At 36.0% G+C, this 27,627-nt stretch overlaps 1 protein-coding gene across 3 annotated transcripts in view; it reads right to left on the bottom strand.

Moving 5' to 3' along the window:
* The window catches only part of BRCC3 (BRCA1/BRCA2-containing complex subunit 3), a 61,797-nt gene that overhangs the window by 8,833 nt on the left and 25,337 nt on the right, over positions 1 to 27,627 (bottom strand). For 2 of the 3 annotated variants that reach the window (XM_047100717.1, XM_047100718.1), the window contains one exon: positions 15,638 to 15,712. The exons of the other annotated variant lie outside the window; for it this stretch is intronic. In XM_047100717.1, coding sequence (XP_046956673.1) covers positions 15,638 to 15,712 — 75 coding nt within the window. The remainder of the gene's footprint in view (positions 1 to 15,637; positions 15,713 to 27,627) is intronic. 3 annotated transcript variants of the gene reach the window in all.

Here is a 27,627-nt window from a genome sequence, read left to right as displayed (position 1 = left end):
TTGTGAAAACTTATTGAGCTGGACATTAAAATTAGTGCACTTTTCTATATGCATTTCACTTCAACTGAAAAGCTAAAATCAACCAAGCAAATTAAGTTTCTGATAGGTCAGAACATATTAAAATACTAGTGTGGAAGTCTACTGCCGAAGGGATTGTTCAACAATTATTTTCTGAGCACCAGGCGTACAGTGACAAAAGGCAAGCCTTTGTTTCAAAGATCTTACAATGTTACTAGAGAGATTAAATACTAAAATAAAATGTTGTAAGTATTATGATAAAGGAAATATAGTGTCCTACTTAGTTCTGAGAAGGAATACTTAGCTTGGGTGGTACTAGCTAACATAATCAAGGAGGGAAAAGGAAAAAAACACAAATATACAAAATATGACAAGGAGGAGGTAACTATTAAAATAGGAGAGATGTAAAATACCATAGGAGACTACCCGGCAGATCGATCTCTCTGCAAATAAATTTGAAAACAAGACAAAATGGATAGTTTCATGGGAAAATACAATTTACCAAAATTGACCTCATTAGGAAAGAAAACATAAACAGACCAATTCCCATAGCAAACAGAGAAATATACCAAGGGAATACCTACCACCCCCCAAATAAAAGACCCTGCTGCTTTCTTTGGGGAATATTCAAACAATACATTGTCCTCAATGCTACATACATTGCACAAGAGCCTAAAAAAAGGAAAGAAAAGTCCAAACAATTCTTGGGGAGCAAGTACAATATGGATGACTAAACCTGACTCAAGCAGTACCAAAAATTCAAAAAAGCTAAACTTATGATTACTTATGCAAACATACTAAGCAAAATATCAGTGAGCAAAGCCTGATATCACATTAAGGCAATTCAACAGGATATTTTTTCAGAAGCCAAGCTTGGTTCAATAGTAGGAAATCTATTAATACATCATATTAAGAGATCTGAAGAAAATATTAATTGCCTCCATAGATACTGAAAAAATTAACAAAATTCAACACTCAATCCTGATTACAACACAGAATAAAACACAAAAGTAGGAATGTATCCTTTTTTTTTTTTTATTAGAGAGAGAGAGAGTGTGTGTGAGCAGGTGATAGGGGCAGAGGTAGAGAGAGCCCAATGTGGGGCTTGATCCCACGATCCTCGGATCATGACCTGAGGTGAAATCAAGAGTCAGGTGCTCAACTGACTGAGCCACTCAGGCACCCCAGGAATGTATACTTACTTACTATGAAAAAGTATGTTAACCTTAGTCCTGAATACTATCTTACTTAAGAGTGAGATGCCACAGGGATTTCCACAAGGATCAGAAACAAAGCACAAGTGCTTACTACTTCCACTACTATTTAAATATTGTAAAGTAGATGTTAGTCAATACAGTTACACATAAGAAATCAATTACAAGTACAGAAATTGAAGAAGTGAAGCTATTTTTACTTACAGATGAAATATGATATTTATCTAGAAGTCTCCAAAAAACCAAAGGTAAAATTAACTCAAAGAATAAAGGAATTCAGGAAGGTAAAATTTACATACAGAAATAATAGTCGTCAAATATACAAACAATAAAAAGAGTGGCAATGGAAAAAACAAATGCAAAAAAATAATCTCATGTATACCCAACTTCCTTCCCATCTCTGACCCTCCAACATGCTGTTTCCTCTACCTGGAGTTTCCCCCGCCTCCCCCGCCATTTTTACTTAGCTAACTTTTACTCATCCATCAGAAAACAGCTTAAGAATGCTTTCTTTAAATACCACACCATTTTACTTACATGTAGAACCTAAAAAACAAAATAAGTGAACAAAACTAATAGATGCAGAAAACAGAGTGGTAATTGCCAAAGAGCAAGGGGTAGGGGGATGGGCAAAATGAATGAAGGGGATCAAGAGGTACAGACCTCAAGTTATAAAATAAACAAGCCCTGGGGATGCAATGTACAGCATGGTGACTATAGTCAATAATACTGAATTGCATATTTGGAAGTTGCTAAGAGAGTTGATCTTGAAAGTTCTCATGACAAGAAAAATAATTTTTGTAACTGTGTGGTGAGGGTTGGTAACTAGACTTATTGTGGTGACCATATCACAGTGTATACAAATATTGAATCATTGTGTTGCATACCTGAAACTAACATAATGTTATATGTCAATTATATCTTAGTAAAGAATAAAAAGAATGCTTTCTTCAGCAAAAACTTCCTTGACTGTTCAGCAACAAATTAAGTATGTAATTGTCTTTTTTCTCTTTCCTTATTTTTCCAACTTTATTGAGATACAATTGATATATAATATTGTGTAAGTTTAAGGTATACGAGGCGTTGATTTGATACACTTATACACTGCAAAATAATTATCAACAGAGTTAGCTAACACCTCCATTACATCACATAATTACCATTCCTCTTTTTGTGGTGAGAATGTTTAAGCTCTTTTACAAGTCCTGATGCCCAGGCATCATTCTTTACCTATGATACAGATCACAGTCTCTGGGGGAGGAACCCAGACATCCAGAGCAAGTGTGTGTGTGTGTGTGTGTGTGCGCGCGCGCACGCGCGCACAAAATTTTCTATAGCAGTTTTAGGTTCAGGGAAAAATGGAGAGGAAGGTGCAGAGATGTCCCCACACAGGCACAGCCTCCCCCATTAGCAACATCCTACACCGGAGTGGTACCTTTGTAATAACTGGTAAGCCTACAGTGACTTATCAATATCACACGAAGTCCACAGTTTACATTAGGACTCACTCTTGGTGTACATTCTGTGGGTTTTCACAAATGTATAATGGCATGTACCCCATTATAATATCATACAGAATAATTTCGCTGCCCTAAAAGTCCTCTTTTCTCCCTAACCCCTGGCAATCTTTTTACTGTTTCTATAGCTTTTCCTCTTATAGCATGTCCTATAGTTGGAATTGTGTAGTATGTAGCCTTTTTGGATAGGCTCAGTGTATTTTTTAAACTACTTGGGTGATTCCAGTGCTCAGCCAAGTTTGGGAATGAGTGGTTTAACTCCTTTTTCTTTCTCCATACCTTCCAATCTACTCAGTCCAAATGTTCCTTAATTTTTGGTGACAAAGTATTCCTTAGAGTTGCAGAAGCCTATTAACTTTTCCTTAGAAAGGAAAAAAAAATAAGGTGAGGTACATGAGTTTTTTTCCTAACAATAAAAAAGCTAAAAGAGAAAAGCTGGTAAGCAAAGTGCTTTCTGGCTAGATACGAAACCTCAAAGGGACAATTAGTGAAATGAACGATACCTGGCATTCATATAAAATTACTAGGCATAGGAAAAAGCAGAAAAATGTGACCCATAAACAAGAAAAAATAAGTCAACAGAAACAGAGTTAGAAATATCAAAGATGAAATAATTAGGACAAGCATCTTAAAATAACCATTGTAACTATATATATACATATTTATATGTATAACTATATATATGTATAACTGTATATATGTATATATGTCTGTATAACTATGTATATATACATATCTATATGTCTGTCTACATGACACTTTTTTAAATTTCTTGAAAAGATAATCAATTGTTTAAAGTAAAACGAAATAACAACATATTATGTTTTTATAACATACAAACAAGTAAAATCTACGTGTTGTGTACATTAGCACAAAAACCAGGAGAGAAGTGGATGTATAGTGTTCCAAGGTTCTTAAAACTTCATGTGAACTACTATAATACCACTTGAAGGCAGACTGCGATAAGTAAAAATATGTAAACCAGCGGTTTTTCACCAGAGATGGTTTTCCCCTTCAGGAAACATCTGGCAATGTCTGAAAACATTTCTTATTGCTACAACTGAGGAGGTGCTCCTGGCATCTAGCAGGTAAAGGCCTGGGATGCTACTGCCCAACACCCTAAAATATACAGGAGTCTCACCACCACTACAGTTATCCCACCCAATATGTCAATGGTGACGATGTGCTATATTCCCTAAAGCAAGCACTGAAGTAACGTAACAAAAAATTATAGCTAGTAGACCTAAAAAGGGGATAAAATTAAATCATAAAAATTACTCAATCCAAAAGAAGGCAAAAGAGGAAAAGGTGAACATAAATCAGATAAGACAAATAAAAAACAAACAGCAAGATGGTAAGGAAGACCCAACTATATGCTAACTACAAGAATTACACTTTAAATTTAAAGACAAAAATAAGCTAAAAGTAAAAAGACAAAACGTGCTAACAATACTCAAAAGAGAGTAGGTATAGCTATATTAATATCAGACAAAGTTGATTTTGGAGCAAAGAATATTAACAGGGATGGAGAAGGTAACTTCATAATGACAAGAAGGTGAATTCATAACAAATACATAAGTCTTAAACATGTATACACCTAATGACAGAGCTTAAGAAGATATTAATAAAAAACTGATAGAACTATGATAACAGACTGATCCACAATTATAGCTGGAGGGTTCAAAAACCTTCTCTCAAAAATTGATAGAAGAGTAGACACAAATATCAGTAAGGATAAAGACTTGAAAAACACTATAAAACAACTTGATCTAATTGATATTTATAGGCACACTTCACCCAACAGTAGAACAACTTTTCAAATACACACAGAAAGTTTACCCATAGACCATATTCTGGGCCATAACACATTCTCAATAATTTTTAAAGGATTCAAGTCACATAAAGTATTTTCTTCTGAACACAGTGGAATTAAATTGGAAATCAACAACAGAAAGATATGGAAATACCAAAGTATTTAGAAGCTACATAACATACTTCTAAATAACCTCCGGATCCAGAGATAAAATACTTAAGAAAAAGGATCAAAAATGAAGGATGCAATAAATGAGATTTGAAACAGGCCTGATGCATTGTGCAGCAGTCTGGAAGAAGCAGAGTAACAGATCAGTGAGATAGAAGAGAAAATAATGGAAGATAATGAAGCTGAACAAAAGAGAGAAAGAATTATGGAACATGAGAATAGACTTAGGGACCTCAGTGACTCCATTGAATGTAATAACATTCATAATAAATTCATATTATAGAAATCCCAGAAGAAGAGATAGAAAAGGGGGCAGAACATTTATTTCAAGAAATAACAACAGAAAACTTCCCTAATCTGAGGAAGGAAACAAACATCCAGATCCAGAGGCACAGAGAACTCCCACCAAAATCAACAAAAGCAGGCCAATACCAAGACATATTGTAATTAAATTTGTAAAATATAATGATAATGAAAAAAACCCTTAAAAGCAGCAAGACAAAAGAAGTCCTTAACTTAAGGGAAAACCCATAATGGTAGCTGCAGATTTCTCAACAGAAACTGGGCAAGCCAGAAGAGAGTGGCATGATACACTCAAAGTACTGAATGGGAAAAACCTGCAGCCAAAAATACTCTATCCAGCAAGGTGGTCATTCAGAATAGGAGAGATAGCTTCCCAGACAAACAAAAACTAAAGGAGTTCATGACAACTAAACCAACCCTATAAGATATATTAAAGGGGATTCTTTGAGTTGAAATGAAAGACCAAAAGTGAGAGTATTAAAAGTAAAAAATAGAAAAGCTGTAACAATAAGTATTTCTCCAAAAATGGGAGTCATAAAATGAAAGGATTAAAATATGACACCATAAACCTAAAACATGGGGGGTACAGGAGTAACTTAAGCAACCATCAACTTAACATAGACTGTAACATTCAGAAGATGTTATATACAAACCTATTGGTAACCACAAGTCAAAAATCAGTAATAGCTATGCAAAGAATAAAGAGAAAGGAATCTAAGATATCACTAAAGAAAGCTAACAAAACATGAAAGGGAGCAAGAGAAGAAATGATCAGGGAAAAACTACAAAAACCACCACAAAACAAGTAAGAAAATGGCACCTAAATACATATCAAGAAAACCTTTGGAAAAGACCACAGATACATGGAGGCTAAATAACCTGCTATTAAACAATGAATGGCTCAACCAGAAAATCAGTCAATACAGGGCTACCTCAAGAAGTAAGGAAAATCTCAAACAAGCTAAGCTTACACCTAAAGGAGCTAGAAAAAGAACAACAAACGAAGCCTAAAGCCAGCAGAAGGAAGAAAATGATAAAGAATAGAACAGAAATAAATGAGACAGAAACTGAAAAAAAAATAGAAAAGATCAATGAAACCAGGAACTGTTTCTTTGAAAAAATTAATAAAATTGATAAACCTCTAGCCAGACTTATCAAAAAGAAAGGAGAAAGGACCCAAATAAATAAGATCACAAATAAAAGAAGAGAAATAACAACCCACACCATACAAATATTAACAATTATAAGAGAATACTATGGAAAACTATATGCCAACAAATTGGACAACCTGAAAGAAATGGATAAATTCCTAGAAACCTATAAACTATCAAAACTGAAACAGGAGGAAATAGAAAACTTTAACAGACCCATAACCAGCAAAGAAATTGAATCAGTAATAACAAATCTCCCAAGACACAAAAGTCCAGGATCAGATACCTAGACAGGCGATTTCTACCAAAGATTTAAAGAAGAGTTAATACCTATTCTTCTCAAACTATTCCAAAAAATATAAATGGAAGAAAAGCTTCCAAATTCATTCTGTGAGGCCAGTATTACCCTAATACCAAAACCAGACAAAGATCCCATTAATGGAATACTACTCAGCCATGAGAAAGAATGAAATCCTGCCATCTGCAACAATGTGGATGGAACTGGAGGGTATTATGCTAAGTGAAATGTCAGTCAGAGAAAGACAGATATCATGTTTTCACTCACATGTGGAATCTGAGAAACTTAACAGAAGACCACGGGGGAAGAAGAGGGGGGAAAAAGTACAGAGAGGGAGGCAAACCATAAGAGACTATTAAATACACAGAACAAACTGAGTGTTGATGTGGGGGGGAACAAGGGGAGAGGAAAAAGAGGGGTTGGGCATTGGGGAGGGCACTTGTTGGGATAAGCACTGGGTGTTGTATGTAAGCGATGAATCATGGGAATCTACTCCCAAAGCCAAGAGCACACTGTATACACTGTATGATAGCTAATTTGACAATAAATTATATTTTAAAAAAAGAATGATAATGAAGATAGATGCAAAACTTCTCAATAAAATATTAGCAAACCAAATCCAACACTACATTAAAAAATCATTCATTGGGGCGCCTGGGTGGCACAGTCGGTTAAGCGTCCGACTTCAGCCAGGTCACGATCTCGCGGTCCGGGAGTTCGAGCCCCGCGTCAGGCTCTGGGCTGATGGCTCGGAGCCTGGAGCCTGTTTCCGATTCTGTGTCTCCCTCTCTCTCTGCCCCTCCCCCGTTCATGCTCTGTCTCTCTCTGTCCCAAAAATAAAATAAAACGTTGAAAAAAAAATTAAAAAAAAAAAATCATTCATCACGATCAAGTGGGATATATTCCTGGGCTGCAAGGGTGGTTCAATATTCACAAATCTATCAACATGATACACCACATTAGTAACAGAAAGGATAACAACCACATGATCATTTCAATAGATGCACAAAAAGCATTTGACAAAGTACAACATCCATTGATGATGAAAACCCTCAAAAAATTAGGTTTAGAGGAAACATACCTCAACATAATAAAGGCCATATAAGAAAAAACCCACATATAATATCATCCTCAATGGGAAAACCTGAGAGCTTTCTTCTATGGTCAGGAACAAGACAGGGATGTCCACCCTCACCACTGCTATTTAACATAGTACCAGAATTCCTAGCCATTGCACTAAAACAACACAAAGAAATAAAAGGCATCCAATTTGGCAAGGAAGAAATAAAACTTTCACTATTTGCAGACAACATGACACTCTATATAGAAAACCCGAAAGACTCCACCAGAAAAGCGCTAGAACTGATATACAAATTCAGTGAAGTCACAGGATACAAAATCAACGTACAAAAATCTGTTACATTTCTATGCACCAATAATGAAGTAGCAGAAAGAGTAATTAAGGAATCAATCCTATCTATCTATCTATCTATCTATCTACCTATCTATTTCTTAGAGAGAGGGGAGCACACAAGTGGTAAAAAGGAGCAGAGGGAGAGTGAAAGAGAATTCCAAGTAGGTTCCACGCTGAGCATGAAGCCCAATGCGAGACTTGATCCCACAACCCTGGGATCATGATCTGAGCCAAAATCAAGAGTTGAATGCTCAACCGACTGAGGCACCCAGGCACCCCAGAATCAATCCCATTTACAATTACACCAATAATAATAAGATACCTAGGAATAAGCCTAGCCTAATCAAAGAGGTGAAAGACCTGTACTCTGAAAACTATAAAACACAGATGAAAGAAACTGAAGATATCACAAAGACCTGAAAAGACATTCCACACTTATGGATAAGAAGAATACTGTTAAAATGTCTATAATACCCAAAGCAATCTACACATTTCATGCAATCTTTACCAAAATACCAATAGCATTTTTCACAGAGCTAGAACAAACCATCCTAAAATTTGTATGGAACCACAAAAGACCACAAATAACCAAAGCAACCTTGCAAAAGCAAAGCAAAGCTGGAGGCATCACAATTCCAGACTTCAAGTTATATCACAAAGCTGTAGTGATTAAGACAATAAGGTACTGGCACAAAAATAGACACATAGATCAATATAACAGAACATAAAACCCAGATATGAACTGACAACTATATGGTCAATTAATCTTTGATAAAGCAAGAAAGAATATCCAATGGAAAAAAGACAGTCACTTCAACAACTGGTGTTGGGAAAATTGGGCAGCAACATGCAGAAGAATGAACCTGGACCACTTTCTCACACCATACACAAAAATAAATCCAAAATGGATGAAAGACCTAAATGTGAGACAGGAAACCATCAAAATCCTAGAGAAGAACACAGGCAGTAACTTCTTTGACATCAGCCATAGCAACTTCTTACTAGATATGTCCCCTGAGGCAAGGGAGACTAAAGCAAAAATAAACTATTAGAACTTCATGAAACTAAAATACTTCTGCACAGCAAAGGAAACAATTAACAAAACTAAAAGGCGACCTATGGAATGGGAGAAGATATTTGCAAATGACATATGTGATAAAGGATTAGTATCTAAAATATAAAGAACTTATAAAACTCAACACCCAATAAATGAATAATCCAATTAAAAATGGGCAGAAGACATGAATACACATTTTCCAAAGAAGACATCCAGATGGCCAACAGACATGTGAAAAGATGCTCAACATCACTGATCATCAGGGAAATACAAATCACAACTACAATGAGATATCATCTCACATCTGTCAGAAGGGCTAAAATCAACAACACAAGAAACAATAGGTGTTGGCGAGGATGTGGAGAAAGAGGAACCCTCTTGTACTGTTGGTGGGAATGCAAACTGGTGCCTCCACTGTGGAAAGCAGTATGGAGGTTCCTCAAAAAGTTACAAATTAGAACTACTTTATTATCTACTAATTGCACTACTAAGTGTTTACCCAATGAATACAAACATACAAATACAAAGGGCGTCATGACTTCAATGTTTACAGCAGCATTATCTACAATAGCCAAAATATAGAAAGAGCCCAAGTGTCCATTAACTGATGAATGAAGAAGAAATGGTATGTATGTGTGTGTGTGTGTGTTGTATGTGTATATGTGTGTATATATATGTATATACACACATACACACACACACATATACAAACAATGGAATATTACTTGACCATAAAAAAAGAATGAAATCTTGCCATGTGCAATGACATGGATGGAGCTAGAGAGTATAATGCTAAGCTAAATAAGTCAGTCAGAGAAAGACAAATACCATATGATTTCACTCATATGTGGAATTTAAGAAACAAATGAGGAAAGGGAAAAAAAGAGAGAAACCAAGAAACAGATTCTTAACTATAGAAAAGGAACTGATGGTCACCAGAAGAGATGGGTGGGGAATGGTAAAATAGGAGACGGGGATCACGGGGTGCACTTGTGGTGATGAGCACCAGGTGTTGTACAGAAGTGTTGAATCACTGTATTGCACACCTGAAACTAATATTATACTGCATGTTAAATAACTGGAATTTAAATAAAAACTTGAAAAAATAAAATAAGGAAAAAAATCTCACTGAAAATATGCCAAAAAAAAAAGAAAAAAAGAGAAGAAATCGTGCAATAGTGGACTTCCTTGCCTTGGTCCTGCTCTGGCTATGACTGCAGCCCCGCCGTATTACTGTTCCCACATACCTTTAGTTTTAGCCTTCCTGAATCTTTGTATTTTGTTTGACTCTTGTATGGCGCATAGAGTTGGTTTTGACTTTAGTATCTAATTTTAAAACCATTTTCTTTAATAGACAAGTTCATCTAATTATGAGATAAATAAGTCCTGGGGATGTAATGTGGAACATGATGACTACAGTTAACAATACTGTATCATAGGGGCACCTGGGTGGCTCAGTCAGTTGAGTGTCGGACTCTTGATTTTGGCTCAGGTCATGATCCCACAGTTCATTGGATCAAGCCCCACATCAGACTCTGCACTGACAGCTAGAGCCTGCTTGGGATTTTCCCTCTCTCCTCTCTCCCTCCGCCCCTCTTCCCCACTTGCGCTCTCTCTCTCTCTCTCTCTCTCTCTCTAGTTCTCTAAAACAAACAAAAACGATACTGTCTTATATGTTTGAAAGTTACTAAGAGAGTACATCTTAAAAGTTCTCATCACACATACAAAAGAAACAATTTGTAACTATGCAAGGTGGCCAATGTTAACTGAACTTGTGCCAATTATTTTGCAATATTTACATGTATCAAATCATTATGCTCTATACCTGAAACTTATACAATGTTCTGCTGTTTATATCTCAACAAAACAGAAAACTACCTAAATAAATAACCTGTGGATTAATCAGGAAGTCAAAAAGGAAAAATACAAAATGTTTTGAACTGAATAAAAATGAAAACACAGTAAGATTTGTGGGATACAACTAAAGGAATACTTGGAAATTTACACAAATTTATATAGAAAAAAAGAAAATAGATCTCAAATAAACTCAGCTTCCATCCACCTTAAAAAAATAGAAAAAAGAACAAGTGAAGCTCAAAGTAACTGAAAAGAGGGTGCCTGTGGCTCAGCTGGTTAAGCATCTAACTTCAGCTCAGGTCATGATCTTGCAGTATGTGTGTCCGAGTCCTGCATCAGGTGAGTTTGAGCCCTGCTTTGGGTGAACATGAGCTTCACTTTTCTTTCTCTCTCTCTCTCTGCCCCTCATGTGATTCTCTCCCTCTCCCTCTCTTACTCCACCCTCGCTTACTTGCACTTTCTCTCTCAATTTAAAAAAAAAAAAAAGTAAGCAAAAAGAAGGAAATAACATATCAGAGTTGACATAAATGGAACAGTACACAGAAAAACAGAGAAAACCAATGAAACCAAAGGTTATTCTTTGACATATCCAGTAAAATTATTGCACTTCTAGCCAGATTTATCAGAAAAAAGAAACAAATTACAAATATGGTAATGAGAGAGACATTACTATGATTTTACAGATAATAAGCAATAAAAGATATTATCATAACAACTTTATACCAATAAATTCAACCACTTAGATGAAATAAGTCCTTTGAAAGACACAAATTACCAAAGCTTATTCAAGAAGAACTATATAATCTGAATAGCCCTATATCTATTAAATAAATCAAATTGGTAGTTAAAAATCTTCCCACAATGAATACTCCAGGCCCAGAAGGTTTGACTGGTGAATTCTACTAAAAAGGAAGAAAGAATATCAATTCTACAAAAACTCTTCCATTAAATTGAAAAGCAGGCAATACTGCTGAACTCTCCTTCTGACGTCAGGATTTCTCTGCTGCCAAAGCCAGAGAAAGACTCTACAAGAAAACTACAAACTAATATCTCTCATGTATGTAAAATTGTGAACAAAATTTTAGCAAATCAAATCTAGCAGTACATAAAATGGATCGTTCATCACGAATGATGGAGTTTTTCCCAGGAATGCGAAGTTGGTTTAGCAATCAAAACAATCAGTCAATGTAATTCATCAATATTAACAGACTAAAAAAGAACACTATAGATACAAATAGGCATTGGATAAAATGCAACATTTATTACTGAAGAAAAAGAGAACTCTCGATAAACTAGGAATAGAAGGAAACCTCCTCAAATCAGTAAGGGAAAAAAACCTTCAGGTAACATCATACTTAATAGTAGAAGACTGAATGATTTCCCCAAAGATCAGGAACAGAGCTACCATGACTGCTCTCACCAGTTGTATTCAGCAGTTTATTAGAGGTTCCAATGAGTACAGTAAGGTAAGAAAAATAAACAGAAGGCATCTAGATTAGAAAGGAAGAAGTAAAAACTGCCTTTATTCACAGATGAAAATCTATGTGGGTAATCCAATGGACTGTTCAAATAGGGTACTAAAATTAACAAATAAGTTTAGCAAGGTAGGATATAAACTCAATATACAAAATCAATTGTATTTTTACATAGTAGCAATGAAGAATAGGAAATTGAAATTAAAACAATAGGATTTACAATAGGATAAAGATATGAAATGTGTACGGATAAATCTGACAAAAGATATGCAAGACTTGTATGCTGAAACCTACAAAGCATTGTTGAGAAAATTAAAGACCTAAAATAAATGCCATGTTCATAGATTGGAACACTCAATATTATTAAGGTGTCAATTCTCCCCAAAATGATCAATATTCAATATAATCCCAGTCAAAAATATAAGCAGGTTGTTTTGGAAAATAGTCTAGCAATTTCTTAGAAAGTTAAATATGCATGTACCATATAATTCAGCCAGTGTGCTCCTAAGTATCTCCCTAAGGGAAGAGAAAGCACATATCCACACAAAGACTTGTACACAGAAGTTCAAAGTAGCTTTATTTGTAGTAAACCAAGACTGCAATTAACTCAAATATCTATCAGCAAGCAAAGGGATAAACAAATTGTGCTACTATTTATATAATTTAATACTTTTCTGTAATAAAAGGTGTAAACTGGGGCGCCTGGGTGGCGCAGTCGGTTAAGCGTCCGACTTCAGCCAGGTCACGATCTCGCGGTCCGGGAGTTCGAGCCCCGCGTCAGGCTCTGGGCTGATGGCTCAGAGCCTGGAGCCTGTTTCCGATTCTGTGTCTCCCTCTCTCTCTGCCCCTCCCCCGTTCATGCTCTGTCTCTCTCTGTCCCAAAAATAAATAAACGTTGAAAAAAAAAATTAAAATAAATAAATAAATAAATAAAAGGTGTAAACTATTGATACATGCTGTAACATGGGTGAATCCTAAAATAATTCTGGTGTATGAAATGAGACAGACAAAAAAGAGTACATATTCTATGATTCTATACATATGTATATTTTCCCATAGAAAATGCAGGCTACTCTATAGTGATCACAGATCAGGGTTTCCTGGGGTTGGAGGAGGGACAGGGAGTGATGAGAGGGAGGAATTACAAAGGGACCCAAAGAACATTTTGAGGGTGATGGATATTTTCATTATCTTGATTGTGGTGATGGTATAAACAGGTGTGCACATGTGAAAACTTATCATATTATATACTTTTTTGCTTTTTTGATCTTTACATCATTTTATTTTTTAAATATAATTTATTGGCAAATTGGCAAATTATATACTTTAAATGTGTGTAGTTTATTGTATGTCAATTATACGTCAATAAAGCTGTTAAAAAATAAAAGGAACCCGGGCTCCTTGGAGGAATGGTGAATTCAGAGCTGAATCCGGGAAAGAACAAGAGGAAGGTGGAACATCTTCTTGTGCCAGAAAATCAAGTAGTACTCAAAGAATAAGGAGAATATGGCAAAAGAACATGGGAGGAGCTTCCACTGGTTGATTCTGAAACAATGTGTGCCTCAAAATAGTTAATGATAATAATGGATTAGAACCCATTGAATAAAATAAAGAATACAGATACACACATGAATATAAATAAATAAATGAGGGACGCCTGGGTGGCTCAGCCGGCTAAGCGCCTGACTTCAGCTTAGGTCATGATCTCATGGTTTGTGAGTTTGGGCTCTGCATCGGGCTCTCTGCTGTCAGCGCAGAGCCCACTTTTCTGTCCACCTCTGTCTGCCTCTCCCCTGCTTGCACGCACATGCACATATTCTCCCTCTCTAAAATAAATAAGCCTTAAAAATTTTTAATAAATAAATGATTAAATAAACAGATGGGCAGGGAAAGCCCTTCCTGAGAGTAGAATGCCATCTGGTAAATGTAAAAGGAATGATGGAATTAGAACATTGCTTTTGAGAACCATCTTAGTAATAAATAATTTAGGAAAGAATCATTGATGAATGGTAAAAGTCCCCACAATATACTTACTCATTTCAAAGGGAAGAATAGTAACCTTATAGTGGAAAAGCCTCATAGACACTACCTTAAGCATCTGGTCAAAGTTGAAACCACCAATAATGGCACAAATTGATAGCATGTGCCTCTTGATACAAATCACTGAGAAGAAGACAACATCCCTTCTGTGGTGTTATTGCCAAAAGTGCTTAATCTGAAGCTTATTTTGATAAAATGTAAACAAACCCAAAATGAGGGACATTTTCCAAAATCACTGGCCTACAATCTTCAAAAATACAATGTTCACAGAAGGCAAAAGAATTGTTTCCGATCAAAGGAGACTCCAGGTCATGATAATTACATGCAGTGTGTGAAGCTGCATCTGGACCAAAATAAAGTGGTCTTTTCCTGCTATAAGGAATGTTATTAGGAAAACTGGTAAAATTTGAATACTATCTGTGGATTAGGTAATAGTATTATATGAAGTTTAATGTCCTGAAACTATTTTATTTTTTTTATGTAAGAAAATGTACCGGTTCTTTAGGAAATGTCAATCATGTGTGTAACTTAGCTCTCACATGGTTCAGGAAAAACCATCCATAGGTATAAAGAAAAAAAGTAATAATGAAATATGATAAAATTTTGATATTTGAGGAATCTGTGTAAAGGGTACACAGGAATCCTTTGTACTATTCTTGCAACTTTTCCGTAAATTTGAAATTATTTTAAAAAACGAATGTTAAAAAACATTAAGAGTAATAACTAAAAGAATCAAAGCAGTAAATACAACTTCTAAAACAGAAAAAACAGAAAACTCACTCAGTGTCACAAATGGTAGGAAACATAAAAAGAATTAAACAGAAAGCATGGCAAACAGAAGACAAAAATGTAATTGCAGGAACACTGCCACATGTATCAGCCACGATAATAAAGTGAATGCATTACACTCACCTATTAACAGACAGATGCTCTCATTGTTTAAAACCAAGTAACTCAAGATCTTGCTATATTCTATTTATAAGGAACATACCTGAAACAAAATAACTGAGGAAGGTTGACAATAAAAGTTATAAAAGGAAAATGCTAGTAACAAGAACTACAACATGCAACAGGCAGTGGCAGAGACTGCTGACTGACTAATCCAAAATGTGCAGTGTCACCTTCCTCCTTGGTAACAGAATGCCCATTTTTAGCCAAGGCAAAGTTACCTGATGGGCCTCCCTGGTAGCTTAGGTGTGACTGCTTCACTAAGTTCTGCCAATGAGAAGGAGATGGAATTGTTTTCTGGGACTTCTGAGGTCACTTATTAGAAATTGGCTGAGCTAGGATGGGCCCCTTTTTGCCCTCCTACCTTTCCTCTTCCTTCTGGCCCTCAATGGAGATGTGCTGGCTGGAACTCCAGAAGTCTCGTGGACCATGAGGGGACCTTAGGATGGAAACCATATACCAAGATGGTGAAGCAGAAGGTAGGAGCCTGGGTCCCTGATGACATCATAGAGCCCTGGAATACTTATGTCCAGACTTCTACTCAAGAAAGAAATAATCTTTCTTGTTTAAACTGTTATTTATTATTTCCCTAATATATTTAGTTCAACCTAAACCTGACAGGAACAATAATATTCTCTAGAAAGCATGCATAAATAAATGCACAAATGGGCAAAGAAGGCTATTACATATTTTATGCAGGAAAACACAACAGGATCATATAATAGTTATGAACCTTTATATGCTCTTTATGCAATAACAACACAGCCTCAAAATACCTAAAGCTAACCCTGACTAAAATATACAAGTGGATGGGAAATTTATATACCTCTGTCTCAGATATGTATAATCAAAAGCACAAACTATGAGAAAGGATATAAGGATCACTACAACATAACTTAACCAGCTTATTCTAACAAGGATATAAGGGACTGAGACCCAAAAGACAATACACGTATTTTTTGATCCCTATGAAAAAGTCACAAAAATTGGCCATGTTTTAAGTTAGCAGTCCAGCAAACTTTTTATGACAAGTCCAGATAGGAAATGTTTTAAGCTGCATAGGCCACAGAGTCTCTATCCCAACCACTCAGCATTGCAGTTGTAACCAGTAAACAAATGAGTGTAGCTGTGTTCCGATAAAACTTAATTTACAAAATAGGCACCAGGCCCATGTGGCCTACAGGCTGTCATCTGTGAACCTCTTTTCTAGGTAACAAAGGAAATATCAAAAAATTTCCATAAAGCCAATATCACACAGGCCACAGTTATAATAATGTGTTAAAAATTAAAGTAATAGCAAAAAAAAAAAAAACCTCCTAAACTGACAAATCTGGAAATTTTTAAATGCACTTCTAAATAACTCTTAGGTTGAAGAGAAAATAACGACTGGAAACACAAATCAGAAGTAAAAAAACCAACAAACAAAAGCCATTGTAACTACCACACATCAAAACCTCTGGAATGAGGCCACAGTGAGGAGGAATACGTATAGCCTTAGAAGTATTTATGAGAAAACAAGGGAGATAGAAAATGAGCCTACTTTTCACCTCATGAATTTAGGATAAAAATAATAAGAACAACACAGCAACAATAAAATGTACATGAAATAGAAGGAAGAAATTAATGAAGAGAAGAGTGGAAGTTTTTTAAAAAGCTAACAAACTGAATTGATCTAGAGAACATAAAGCTGGACCTTTGAAAAAAACCAACAAAATAGATAAGCCTCTGGCAACACAAGCAAGAAAAAAAGAGAAAACACAAGTAAACAGCATCAGCGATGGAAAAGGGGACATACTTAAAGAAACAAATCACACAATCAACCACTCAAGAGTTACTGAATGGCTATGATGTGGCAGGCCCTGCTCTAAGCACTAGTGAACAACATGGACTAGATCCCCACAATTATGGAGATAACAGTGTAATGGAGGGAAGAGACTGTAAATAAATGAATGACTAATTTGTGTTAGGGATAAATGCTACAAAGAAAGTTAAACATATTTTTAAAAACAGTCAAACTCCTAGAGGCAGAGAATACAATAGTGGTTGCCAGGGGACGGGGGTAGGGATAAGGGGGGGGGGTTGTTATTCAAGGAGCATAAAGCTTCAGTTATGCTACATGAATAAGTTCTAAAGATTTGCCTGTAGTTAACAATAAGGTACAGTGCGCTTCAAACTCTGTTAAGAGGGTAGATCTCATGTTCTCTTCTTACTAGAAAAACAAAATTAAAATGAATCAAAAAAAAAACCCACAAAGGACACAAGGAAACTTTGGAGGTACTGGATGTGTCCATTACCTTGATTAGAGTGATGGTATGACATCTATTTACATATGTCCAAACTCATCAAATTGTATTCATTAAATATGTACAGTTGTGTATATATCAATTATGCCTTGAAAAAGCAGTTTTAAAAATGAACAATGAACAAACAAGCAAGAAAAAAAATAGCACTGTGCAGCTAAAATAAGGTCTTAAAGATTAAGGTGGTTAAAAACCCCCAGAACACTCAATGGGTGCCATAATTTTCATTGTTCATTGGTGTCTCCGTTATTTTATGTGTGATGACATTCTAGCCCTAAACTTGATTTATATGTATATTCTAGATCATTTGTAACCCAATAAAGTCAGAAGCAAAAATTTTAAAGGAGAGTAAGATAAGACAAGGATAAGGCTCAGGAATTCAAACAAAGGAAGAGAAGGATCATCTGCTTCTAGCCCAAAATTTACTTCTAGGGGCACCTGGGGGGCTCAGTTGGCTAAGCGCCTGACTCTTGATTTCTGCTCAGGTCATGATCTCCCAGTTTGTGAGACTAAGCCCCTCATCTGCTGACAGCATGGAGCCTGCTCGGGATTCTCTCTCTCCCTCTGCTTCTCCCCTACTCTCGCTCACTTTCTCTCTCTCAAAATAAGTAAATAAACGTTAAAAAGCCTGTTTCTATAAGTGCAGAAGCAGTGCTTCTATTGATGATTTTGATGACCTCATCAGTGCCTTCTTAATTTAGATAGATTTGGGCCTTGACATTCTCAGGAGACACAAGGGTAAGCTTTGGCCCTGCACTTGCCCAGCTGCATGGTCTTGGATAAGTCACTTTACTTCCACAGACTCAAATTTAAGAAAGACACTCAGTGATCTTTCAAAGCACTTTAGGCTCTAGTGACTGAGAATTCAATTCTTCTCTTTTTTCCCGTTATAGTAGCACTTCTCCTTTACAGGAGAAGCACCATTTACTGAGAACACAATGGCAAACACATTCTGAAACTGCTGGAACTAACATGGAGGATAATTTCCAGCTAAAAAGTTTTCCCTCCGACAATTTTTTTAGACCACTAATTTTCACCATCCTACAAAAATAAGTTTGTTCTTAATACTTAAAATGTTTCAAATTAAGTCATTCAGAAGTTCAGAGGAAAGCAGTGCTTTGTACTTCAATGAACAGTTTTATTGAGGTATCATTGTGAAAAAAATATATTAAATACATTAAATAAATAATTTTAAAAAGAGGTTCAATTGTGGGTGAGATGAGAACACAAGAGTTACTCTCTTACCAAATTTCACGTATATAATATTGTTAACTATAGTCACATTGCTGTACATTAGCTCTCCAGAATTTATCTTGCATAACTGAAACTTTGTACCCTTTTACCAACATCTCCCCATTTCCCCCACCTCTTAGCCCTGGCCACCACCATTCTACTCTGTACTCTCTGCTGCTAGGACTGGACTATTTTAGTTCCATATATGTGAGATAATTCAGTATCTATCTTCCTGTGTCTGGCTTATTTCCCTTAGCATAATGTCCTCCAGGTTCATTCATGTTGAAAATGTTAAGATTTTCCTTCTACATTAATGCTCAATCATAGTCATTGTATGTGTGTGTGTGTGTGTATACATCCTTGATTATATATATATATATATATATATATATATATGTATATATATATACACCCTTGATAATTAGTGACATTGAGCACCTTTTCAAATTCCTGTTGGCCATTTGTAGGTCTTCTTTTGAGAAATGTCAAGTCCTTTGCATGTTTAATTGGGTCAAGTTGTTGTTATCAAGTTCCTTATATGTTTTAGTTATTAACCCCTAATCTCCCATTTCAGGCTTCCATTTCACTCTGTCGACTGTTTCCTTTACTGGGCAGAAACTTCCAGTTTGATGAAATCCCAGTTGTCTATTTTTGCTTTTGTTGCCATATCCAAAAAAATCATTACCAAGTTCTAACTCAAAAATCTTTTTTCCTAAATTTTATCCTAGTAGTTAATGTTTCTAGGTCTTGCGTTTAAGTCTTTAATCCATTTTGAGCTAATTTTTCTATATGGTATGAAGGGTCCAATTTCATTTTTCTACATGTGGATATCCAGTTTTTCAAAAATCATTTATTCATTTTATTGTGTATTCTTGGCACGCTTCTTGAAGATCAGCCAACCATAGATGTGTGGATTTGTTTCTGGGCCTTCAATTCTGTTCCATTGGTCTAGAAGTCAATTTTTATATCAGTATCATACTTTTTGATTACAGTAACTTTGTAATGTATTTACAGATCACTAAGTGTGATGCCTCCACCTTCATTCTTGTTCAGGATTGCTTTAGCTATTTGGGGTCTTTTGTGATTCCATATGATTTTAGGACTGTTTTTTCTATTTCTGTAAAAAATCCCATTAGGATTTTAATAGAGAATGCACTGACTCTAGATCACTTTCAGTAGTATGGACATTTAACAATATTAATTCCTCCAATCCATGAACATGGCATGTCTTTCCATTTACCTGTCTTTAATTTCCTTCATTAATGTTTTTATAATTTTCAGTGTACTGAAATTGACTTTGGTTAAGCTTATCCCCAAGTATTTTATTCTTTTTGTTGGTATCATGAATGGGATTGTATTCTTTTTTGGGGGGGGGGGATTGTATTCTTAATTCCATTTTTGGATAGTTTGTGGTTTGTGTTTATAAATTCAACTGATTTTTATATATTGGTTTTGTATTCTGCAACTTTATGGAGTTTATTATTCCTAATCAGTTTTTGTTGTTGTTGTTGAGTCTTTAGCATTTTCGACATATGTGATCGTGTCATCTGTAATCCAAGATAAATTTTACTCCTGACTTGGATGCCTTTTATTTCTCTTATATGATTGCTCCAACACACCCAGTACTATGTTGAATAGAAGTGGCAAGAGTGGACATCTTTTCTTTGCACTGAATCTTAGAGGTAAAGCTTTCAATTTTCCCCCCATTGATTATAATATCAGCTGTGGGCTTTTCATGTGTGGCCTTTATCGTATTAAGTTCCTTCTCTACCTATTTTGGTGATTTTTAATGCTTTTTCACCATCAATTGAGGTGGTCATGTGGTTTTAATCTTTCATTCTGTTAATATGGTATATCAAATTGATTTATTTGCATATGTTGAAACATCCTTATATCCTAGAGATAAATCACACTTGTACACTTGTTAATGGTGTATAACCCTTTTAATGTGCTGTTGAATTCAGTTTGATGGTATTTTATTAAAGAATTTTGCATCCCAGGGCACCTAGATAGCTCAGTCCATTAAGTGTCTGACTTGTGGTTTCAGCTCAGGTCATGATCTTACAGTTCGTGAGCTTGAACCTCGCATCAGGGTCTGCACTGGCAGTGTGGAGCCTGCCTGGGATTCTGTCTCCCTCTGTCTCTGTCCCTCCCCCACTTGCTATCTCTTTCTCAAAATAGATAAAAATAAGCTTAAAAAATATTTTTGTATCCCTGTTCATTAGGGATATTCACCTGTAGTATTCTTTTCTTGCAGGAGCTTCCCTCATGGATATATCACAAAGATGAATGGGTGTTGTTTTTAAGGTTATTTTTTCATTATCATGTTTCTGTATGGTGGGAGGTTGGCTTTATCTCTAGATATGCAATACCTATAGGCTTCAGGCATGTTGCATTTAGGGGAGGGAGAATCTGGTGTAACTGGGACATTTATAAGCCATTAATTAACAGCTTATAAGATCCTTAAGATAACTGGGGACATCCCACTTTTATTCCTTTTGAGAAAGATAGGAGTACAGATTTCAAAGAGGATGTGTTTTGTCTCTTTTAAAAAGGAATTCTTTTTTTAATATTTAGTTTTGGAGGTGGGGGGTGGCGGGGGGACAGACAGAATCCGAAGCAGGCGCCAGGCTCTGAGCTGTCAGCACAGAGCCCAACATGGGGCTCAAACTCACGAACCGCAAGATCATGACCTGAGCCGACATTGGACGCTCAACCGACTGAACCACCCTGGTGCCACTCAAAATGGATGTTTATTAATGCAAAGTATACAACTGATTACATATATGTGTGTGTGTGTGTGTGTGTATTTGAACTAAGCCCCCAAAGTGAAACCCATCATTATAAGCAATTAAACATTAAAGTAACTCCCTCACAGTATTGTGTAACTTTAAGCTGTTCTCAACTGAAAAAAGGGATGAATAGAATGTTCATTTATTCTTTCAATTATGTAGTCATTCATTCATTGAATGTTTATTCTGCTCCTGGGTTATATTTTCTCCATTTCTGTCTAGGTTGTCCTTTTCCTTTCATGAATTCCTACATCCCTGATATTTCCTATCACAATGTTTATTCCTTACAGTTTCTGGTTGAATTCTGCAGCAGTCTTTACTACTCAGTGCGTGTGAGAATCTATGTAGCAGCAGGGAATGCAGCTTTTACTTCTTGATTTGCCTCCAACACATCCTGTATAAAAGCAACTGCTCTAAATATCCTCTTTCTTAGTACACAAAAGGCCTCATTTACAAAAAAGTTATATGTACTACCTAGAAGATTCCTTAAAAAGAAGGGGATCTTTTTTTAAAACTTCCTTCATTTGATGTTTAGAGTATCATGGTATGCCTGAAAGCTTATCATCCTTCTTGGGCTATTTGGAGACCCTGTAAAATGGAGCAACAAGACAGAAGATGCCTGTTGCCCCTAGTAACAACCATTTAGTGTCTATCTGTTTACTTCTGTGATGGAGAATTTAACTTTACTTAAGGTACTATTTTTGCAGTTTGTGCTTAGTTGCCAACCAAATGTAATTTTGACTGATACAACCTAATAAATTTTTATATACTCATTATGAACCTAAATAAAAACATTCTGATTGTTTGACTTTAATTTTGTGGCTATGAACATAGGGCTTAACCCAAGGAATCTATCCACATATAACTGAAGGACTGTATCCATGTATAAATGCTATAAAATGTGTGGAAAGGTTTTCAACTTTATTAGTGATCAACAAAATGCAAACTAAAGCCACTACTAAAGCAACACTACTATGCACTCACCAGAATGGCAAAAATAAATAAGACACACAGTACCAACTATTGGCAGGGATGTGGAAAAAGCAACTCTCCAACATTGTTGTTGGGAGTGAGACTTTGGGAAACTGTTGGTGTTATTTGTTAAAGCTGAACATATACATATATGTTCCACTCCTTAGTATGCACCCGACAGAAATGCCAATACATAGCAGTACAAATGGTAAGAGCCTTTTAAAAACTGCAACTCTCTCCCAATAACAGAATGAATACACTGTGATATACAATGGAATACTTACACAGCATTGCTTCATGTAACAACATGGATGAACCTCATAAGCAGCACTGGTTGAAAGAAACTAGACAGGGATGCCTGGGTGGCCCAGTCGATTGAGCGTCCAACTCTTGATTTCAGCTCAGGTCATGATCCTAGGGTCATGGGATTGAGCCCTACATTGGGTTCCATATCGAACGCGGAGCCTGCTTAAGATTCTCTCTCTCCCTCTGTCTCTGTCCCCTGCTTGCACACTCTCTCTCTCTAAAATAATAATTAAAAAGCTAGGCACAAAAGAGTACACATTGTATTATTCCATTTACAAACAATTCAAAAACAGGAGAAAATAACCTACCGTGTTAGAAGTCAAGATGGTAGAAACTCAGGATTCCAACAAAAGCGTGTGGCCACAGAGCCATGTTCTTATTTATTATGCTATATTGTCTTTCCAGAAAAGGGAAAAAAATCAACTCATTTTATAAATTAATAAAATAATCCTGAAACCAAAACCAGACAAGAGAAATCCAAGACGAGAATACTTTAGGCTACTCTCATTTATGGACATAGATGTAACATTTTAAGCCAAATATTAACAAACAGGATTTACTTTGTATCAAAAGAACAACACATCATGGTAAAGCGGGGCTTATAGCAGGAATGTGAAAACAGTTTGCTGTTTAAAAAGCTTTCAATGTAATTTTGCCTTTTTTGCATAATTGCTCTTTTGAGAAAAAAAAAAGCTTTCCATGTGAATCATTACCTTTACTAACTAAAGGGGAAAACAGCCTCATTGTCAATTGAGGACATGACAAGCAGGCATTTGATTAAACTAGAGACATTCATGATTAAAAATTCTCAGCAAACTAGAAATTTCCTTAAGTTAATGAAGGAATAGAGGATGTCTACCACAAAATCATAACATCCACAGTTGACAGAACATCAGAAGTATTCGTGCTAGAGTTCGAAAAAACAGGGATGTTTGCCACTCGAGTCTGCCATTCAACTTTCATACGTATGTCCATACCAATGAGAAAAGCAACAAAAATTATGGATTTAACAAGAACTACTATAGTATAGATTTGCTGGTTTTGCTGCCATGTATTGTCTCCTCCTTGTTCTGGAAATTGTACTGTGAAAACAGGATTCCCAAATCCTTTCTCCTTCAAGGTGAGGAAATGGCCTTAGATTAGGTTTTTAGTTCAGTTCCCCTTGAAACCTGAGAAAGCTTGACCATCAGGTGTGTGACTAAGTGGGCCTGGCTTCTGATAAAATGCCCGGGGTGGTTTCCTACACCTGGATTAGGAGGGTACAAGTCAGAGCCATGGCCGAAGCTCAAGTGCACACGCTTCTTGTTCCTGGGCCCTGTCCCTGGCACGGGGACAGAATGGAGGGGTCCCTAATTGTGGACACGGGACTTCTAAGCCACAGTGGCTCCCACTCTCCCATCCCTACTCCATAAGCTGTCATAGCTTCACATTATTTTCCCAAAGTCACACACCTAGTTAAAGGTGGCTTCAGGACTCAAACAAGGCTGGCTGGCTTAAGGCCACATGCCCTCAGCCACTGCCTGTTCCCCAGGTTACTTTGTGGTCACAAATCGGTGTCATGTGAGGACAACTAGAGATCTTACTACAAGAGGTTAACTAAGTTCCAGATGAAACCAAAATGATAAAACAAAAAACTTAACCCTATATTTATGGTCTTGGGGAACCATAATAATGTCTCTCTTTTAAAGAAGAGAGACAAAAGGCATAAATAAAATAACAAAGTAGGTCTGGAGGTAAATATTTGCAACACACCTGACAGAGGATGAAATTTCCAAAACATATAAAGAAATCATGCAAATCAGCATGAAAAAAATGCAACAACTCTATAGAAAATGAAGCCAGGGATATGAATGGGCAACTCAGATGGGCACTCTATTTACTGTTAGGCTGTCAGATTGGCAAAAAATTAATGTGTGACATTTAGAATGGCCCTGTATGCCAGATTTGAGGAAGTCTCAGTCTCTGAACTCATTTCCTCATCAGTAAAAGGGGGCACATGGTTGTTGGGAAAATTAGATGAGAGGAGGCACATCAAGAACCTGACTTTTGTCAATATCTTCCCAGTATCTATGGTTTTTATCCCCTAATCTGTTGATATAATGAAGTACATTACATTTAGATTTCCTGAAGCTGAAGGAACCGTGTATTTCCAGATTAAACTGAACTTGCTCATTCTGTATTATTCCCTATGAACACTGTTATATTTGACTTGTTAATATTTTATTCTGAATTTTTACACCTCTAAGTGATAGTGGTCAGTAGTTTCCTTTTTCTTTTGTTTTTAAATGTTTGTTTATTTTTGAGAGACAGCAAGAGAGAGAATGAGTGGGGGAGAGGCAGAGAGAGAGGGAGACACAGAATCTGAAGCAGGCTCCAGGCTCCGAGCTGTCAGCACAGAGCCCGATGTGGGGCTTGAACCCACGAACTGTGAGATCATGACCTGAGCTGAAATTGGACGTTTATCTGACTGAGCCAGGCACCCAGTAGTTTCCTTTTTCTATGCTACCTCTAATCAGGTTTTGGTGTTAAAACTATTCTAGTTATTTAAAAAATTAGGGAGCGTTTAACCTTTCTGCATGGTCTGGAAAGATGTGTAAATTGAATTAGAACCATCAATCCTTCAAAGGTTACTCAGAATTCAGCTGTAAATCCACATAAACCTGATGCCTTTTAAAATCATAGATCCTTAATCACCATTTTTGGTCTCAGGTCTGATAATCGCAGGAAATATGTTTCCTATTTTGAAATGAACTTTGGTATATTTTCCTAAGAAATCACCCATTTCCTTTGGATTTTCAAATTATTTGTCACAAATGTACTAATGACTTACAACTTTTTTATTTCCTTTTGTCGTATAGTCAAAAGTGTAGGGAGTACAAAGAATTTTAACACATAGATTCCAGGAACCACTTTAATGAGCATGCATTTTCCATCAACCACCCTAAAAAAACTCCCTCATGGTATCCCTTTATACTCGTATCCTGCCCGTATAGTATACCTATGCCTACTCGTATACCTATGCCTATGTGATTTGCAAATATTTTCACTCATTCTGTAGTTACTCTTTTTATTCTCTTGAAAGTTTCTTTCGCTCAGCAAGGTTTTTAACTTTGATGAAGTCTCATTTATCAAATTTTTCCTTTATGGAAAATACTTTTGGGTCCATGTATAAGTTCTTGGCAAACCGAACATGAGATTTTCTCTTTTCCTATAAAACTTTCATACTTCTATGTTTTCTATTTGGACCCATGATCCCTTTTTATATCAAGTTGGATAGAAGGTTTAGATTGACATTATTTTGTAGACAGTAGTCTAATTGTCTAATGCCATTTGTGGAAAATGCTATCCTTTCTCCACTGAATAGCTTTTTTGGTTTTGTATAACATCAATTGGCCATCCTTCTGTGGGCCTACTTCTGAACTGCATTCTGTTCCACTGATCTAGGTATTTATGCCTTAACCAGTACCAGTTATTGTAGCTTCATAGCAAGTCTTAAAATTGGGGAGTGCAATTACTCCAACTTTATTCTTCCATTTCAAAATTGTTTAAGTTATGTAAGTTCCTTTGCTTTTCCATATAAATTTTAGAGTCAATTTGTCTTTAAAGAAAAAAACACCTTGCTGAAATTTTGATTACTATTGTTCTTAATCTATAGGTTAATTTGAGAAAGGAAATCTTTATTATGTTGAGTCTTCCAATCCATAAAGATGGTATGTATTTACATTTAATTAGGTTTTCTTTCATTTCCATTGTCAATGTTTTATGGTTTTCAGCATAAGCATTTGATACATGTTTTGACAAATTTATACATAACTTTCATTTTTGGAAATATTATAAATGGTACCATTAAAATTTTATTTCTAATTTTACATTACTAGCATATACAAACATGATTGATTTTATCCATTCACACTGTATTCTGTGACATCATTCACTTATTAGTTCTAGGAATTTCTTTGATTCCTTGGGGTTTTCTATGTAAACAACCATGACCTATGCAAATAGGGATTAATTTATTTATTCCTTTCCAGTCTATGCCTTGTATTTGTTGCATTATTGCACTGGTTAAGATTTCCAGTACAGAGAGTGGACTTTTCTCAGCACCATATTATTTCTACTCTACTTCTGTGACTACAATGACATGGCTCTGTTCTTTGTTTTAATTGAGGTAAAATTCAGAAAACATAAAATTCATCACTTTAACCATTTTTAAATGTGTGACTCAGTGACTTTTTGTACATTCACAATGTTGTTGCAACCATACCACTAATTCCATATTTTCATCACACCAAAATGAAAGCCCATACCTATCAAGCAGTCACTTCCTGTTATGGTCTAAATTGTGCCCCCGCCCTCCTCCTCATATGTTGAAGCCCTAATGACCAGGACCACAGAATGTGGCTATATTAGGAGAGAGACCTTTAAATGGTGATTAAAGTAACCATGGCCATTAAGTCAGGCCCTAATCCTGTCTGACCAGTGCCCTGATAAGAAGGGGAAATTTGGGCACACAAAATGACACCAAGAGTGTGTACACATAGAGGAAAGGTCAGGTGAGGACACAGTGAGAAGGCAGCCAGCCATCTGCAAGCCAAGGAGAAAATCAAACCTGCCAACATCTCTTGGACTTCTAGACTCCAGAACTGTAAGAAAATACATTTCTGTTGTTGAATGCACCCAGCCTGTGATTTTTTTACGGCAGGGATAATGAACAAATATATTCTCTATTTGTCTCTCTTCTCTAATCTACT

Source organism: Lynx rufus, unplaced genomic scaffold (genome assembly GCF_022079265.1).
Source record: "Lynx rufus isolate CCGP_SWC_20201006 ecotype Redwood Valley unplaced genomic scaffold, mLynRuf1.p SCAF_52, whole genome shotgun sequence".
Taxonomy (NCBI): domain Eukaryota; kingdom Metazoa; phylum Chordata; class Mammalia; order Carnivora; family Felidae; genus Lynx; species Lynx rufus.
Note: the sequence above shows the minus strand (reverse complement) of the source record. Positions and strands in the feature narration are given on the sequence as shown.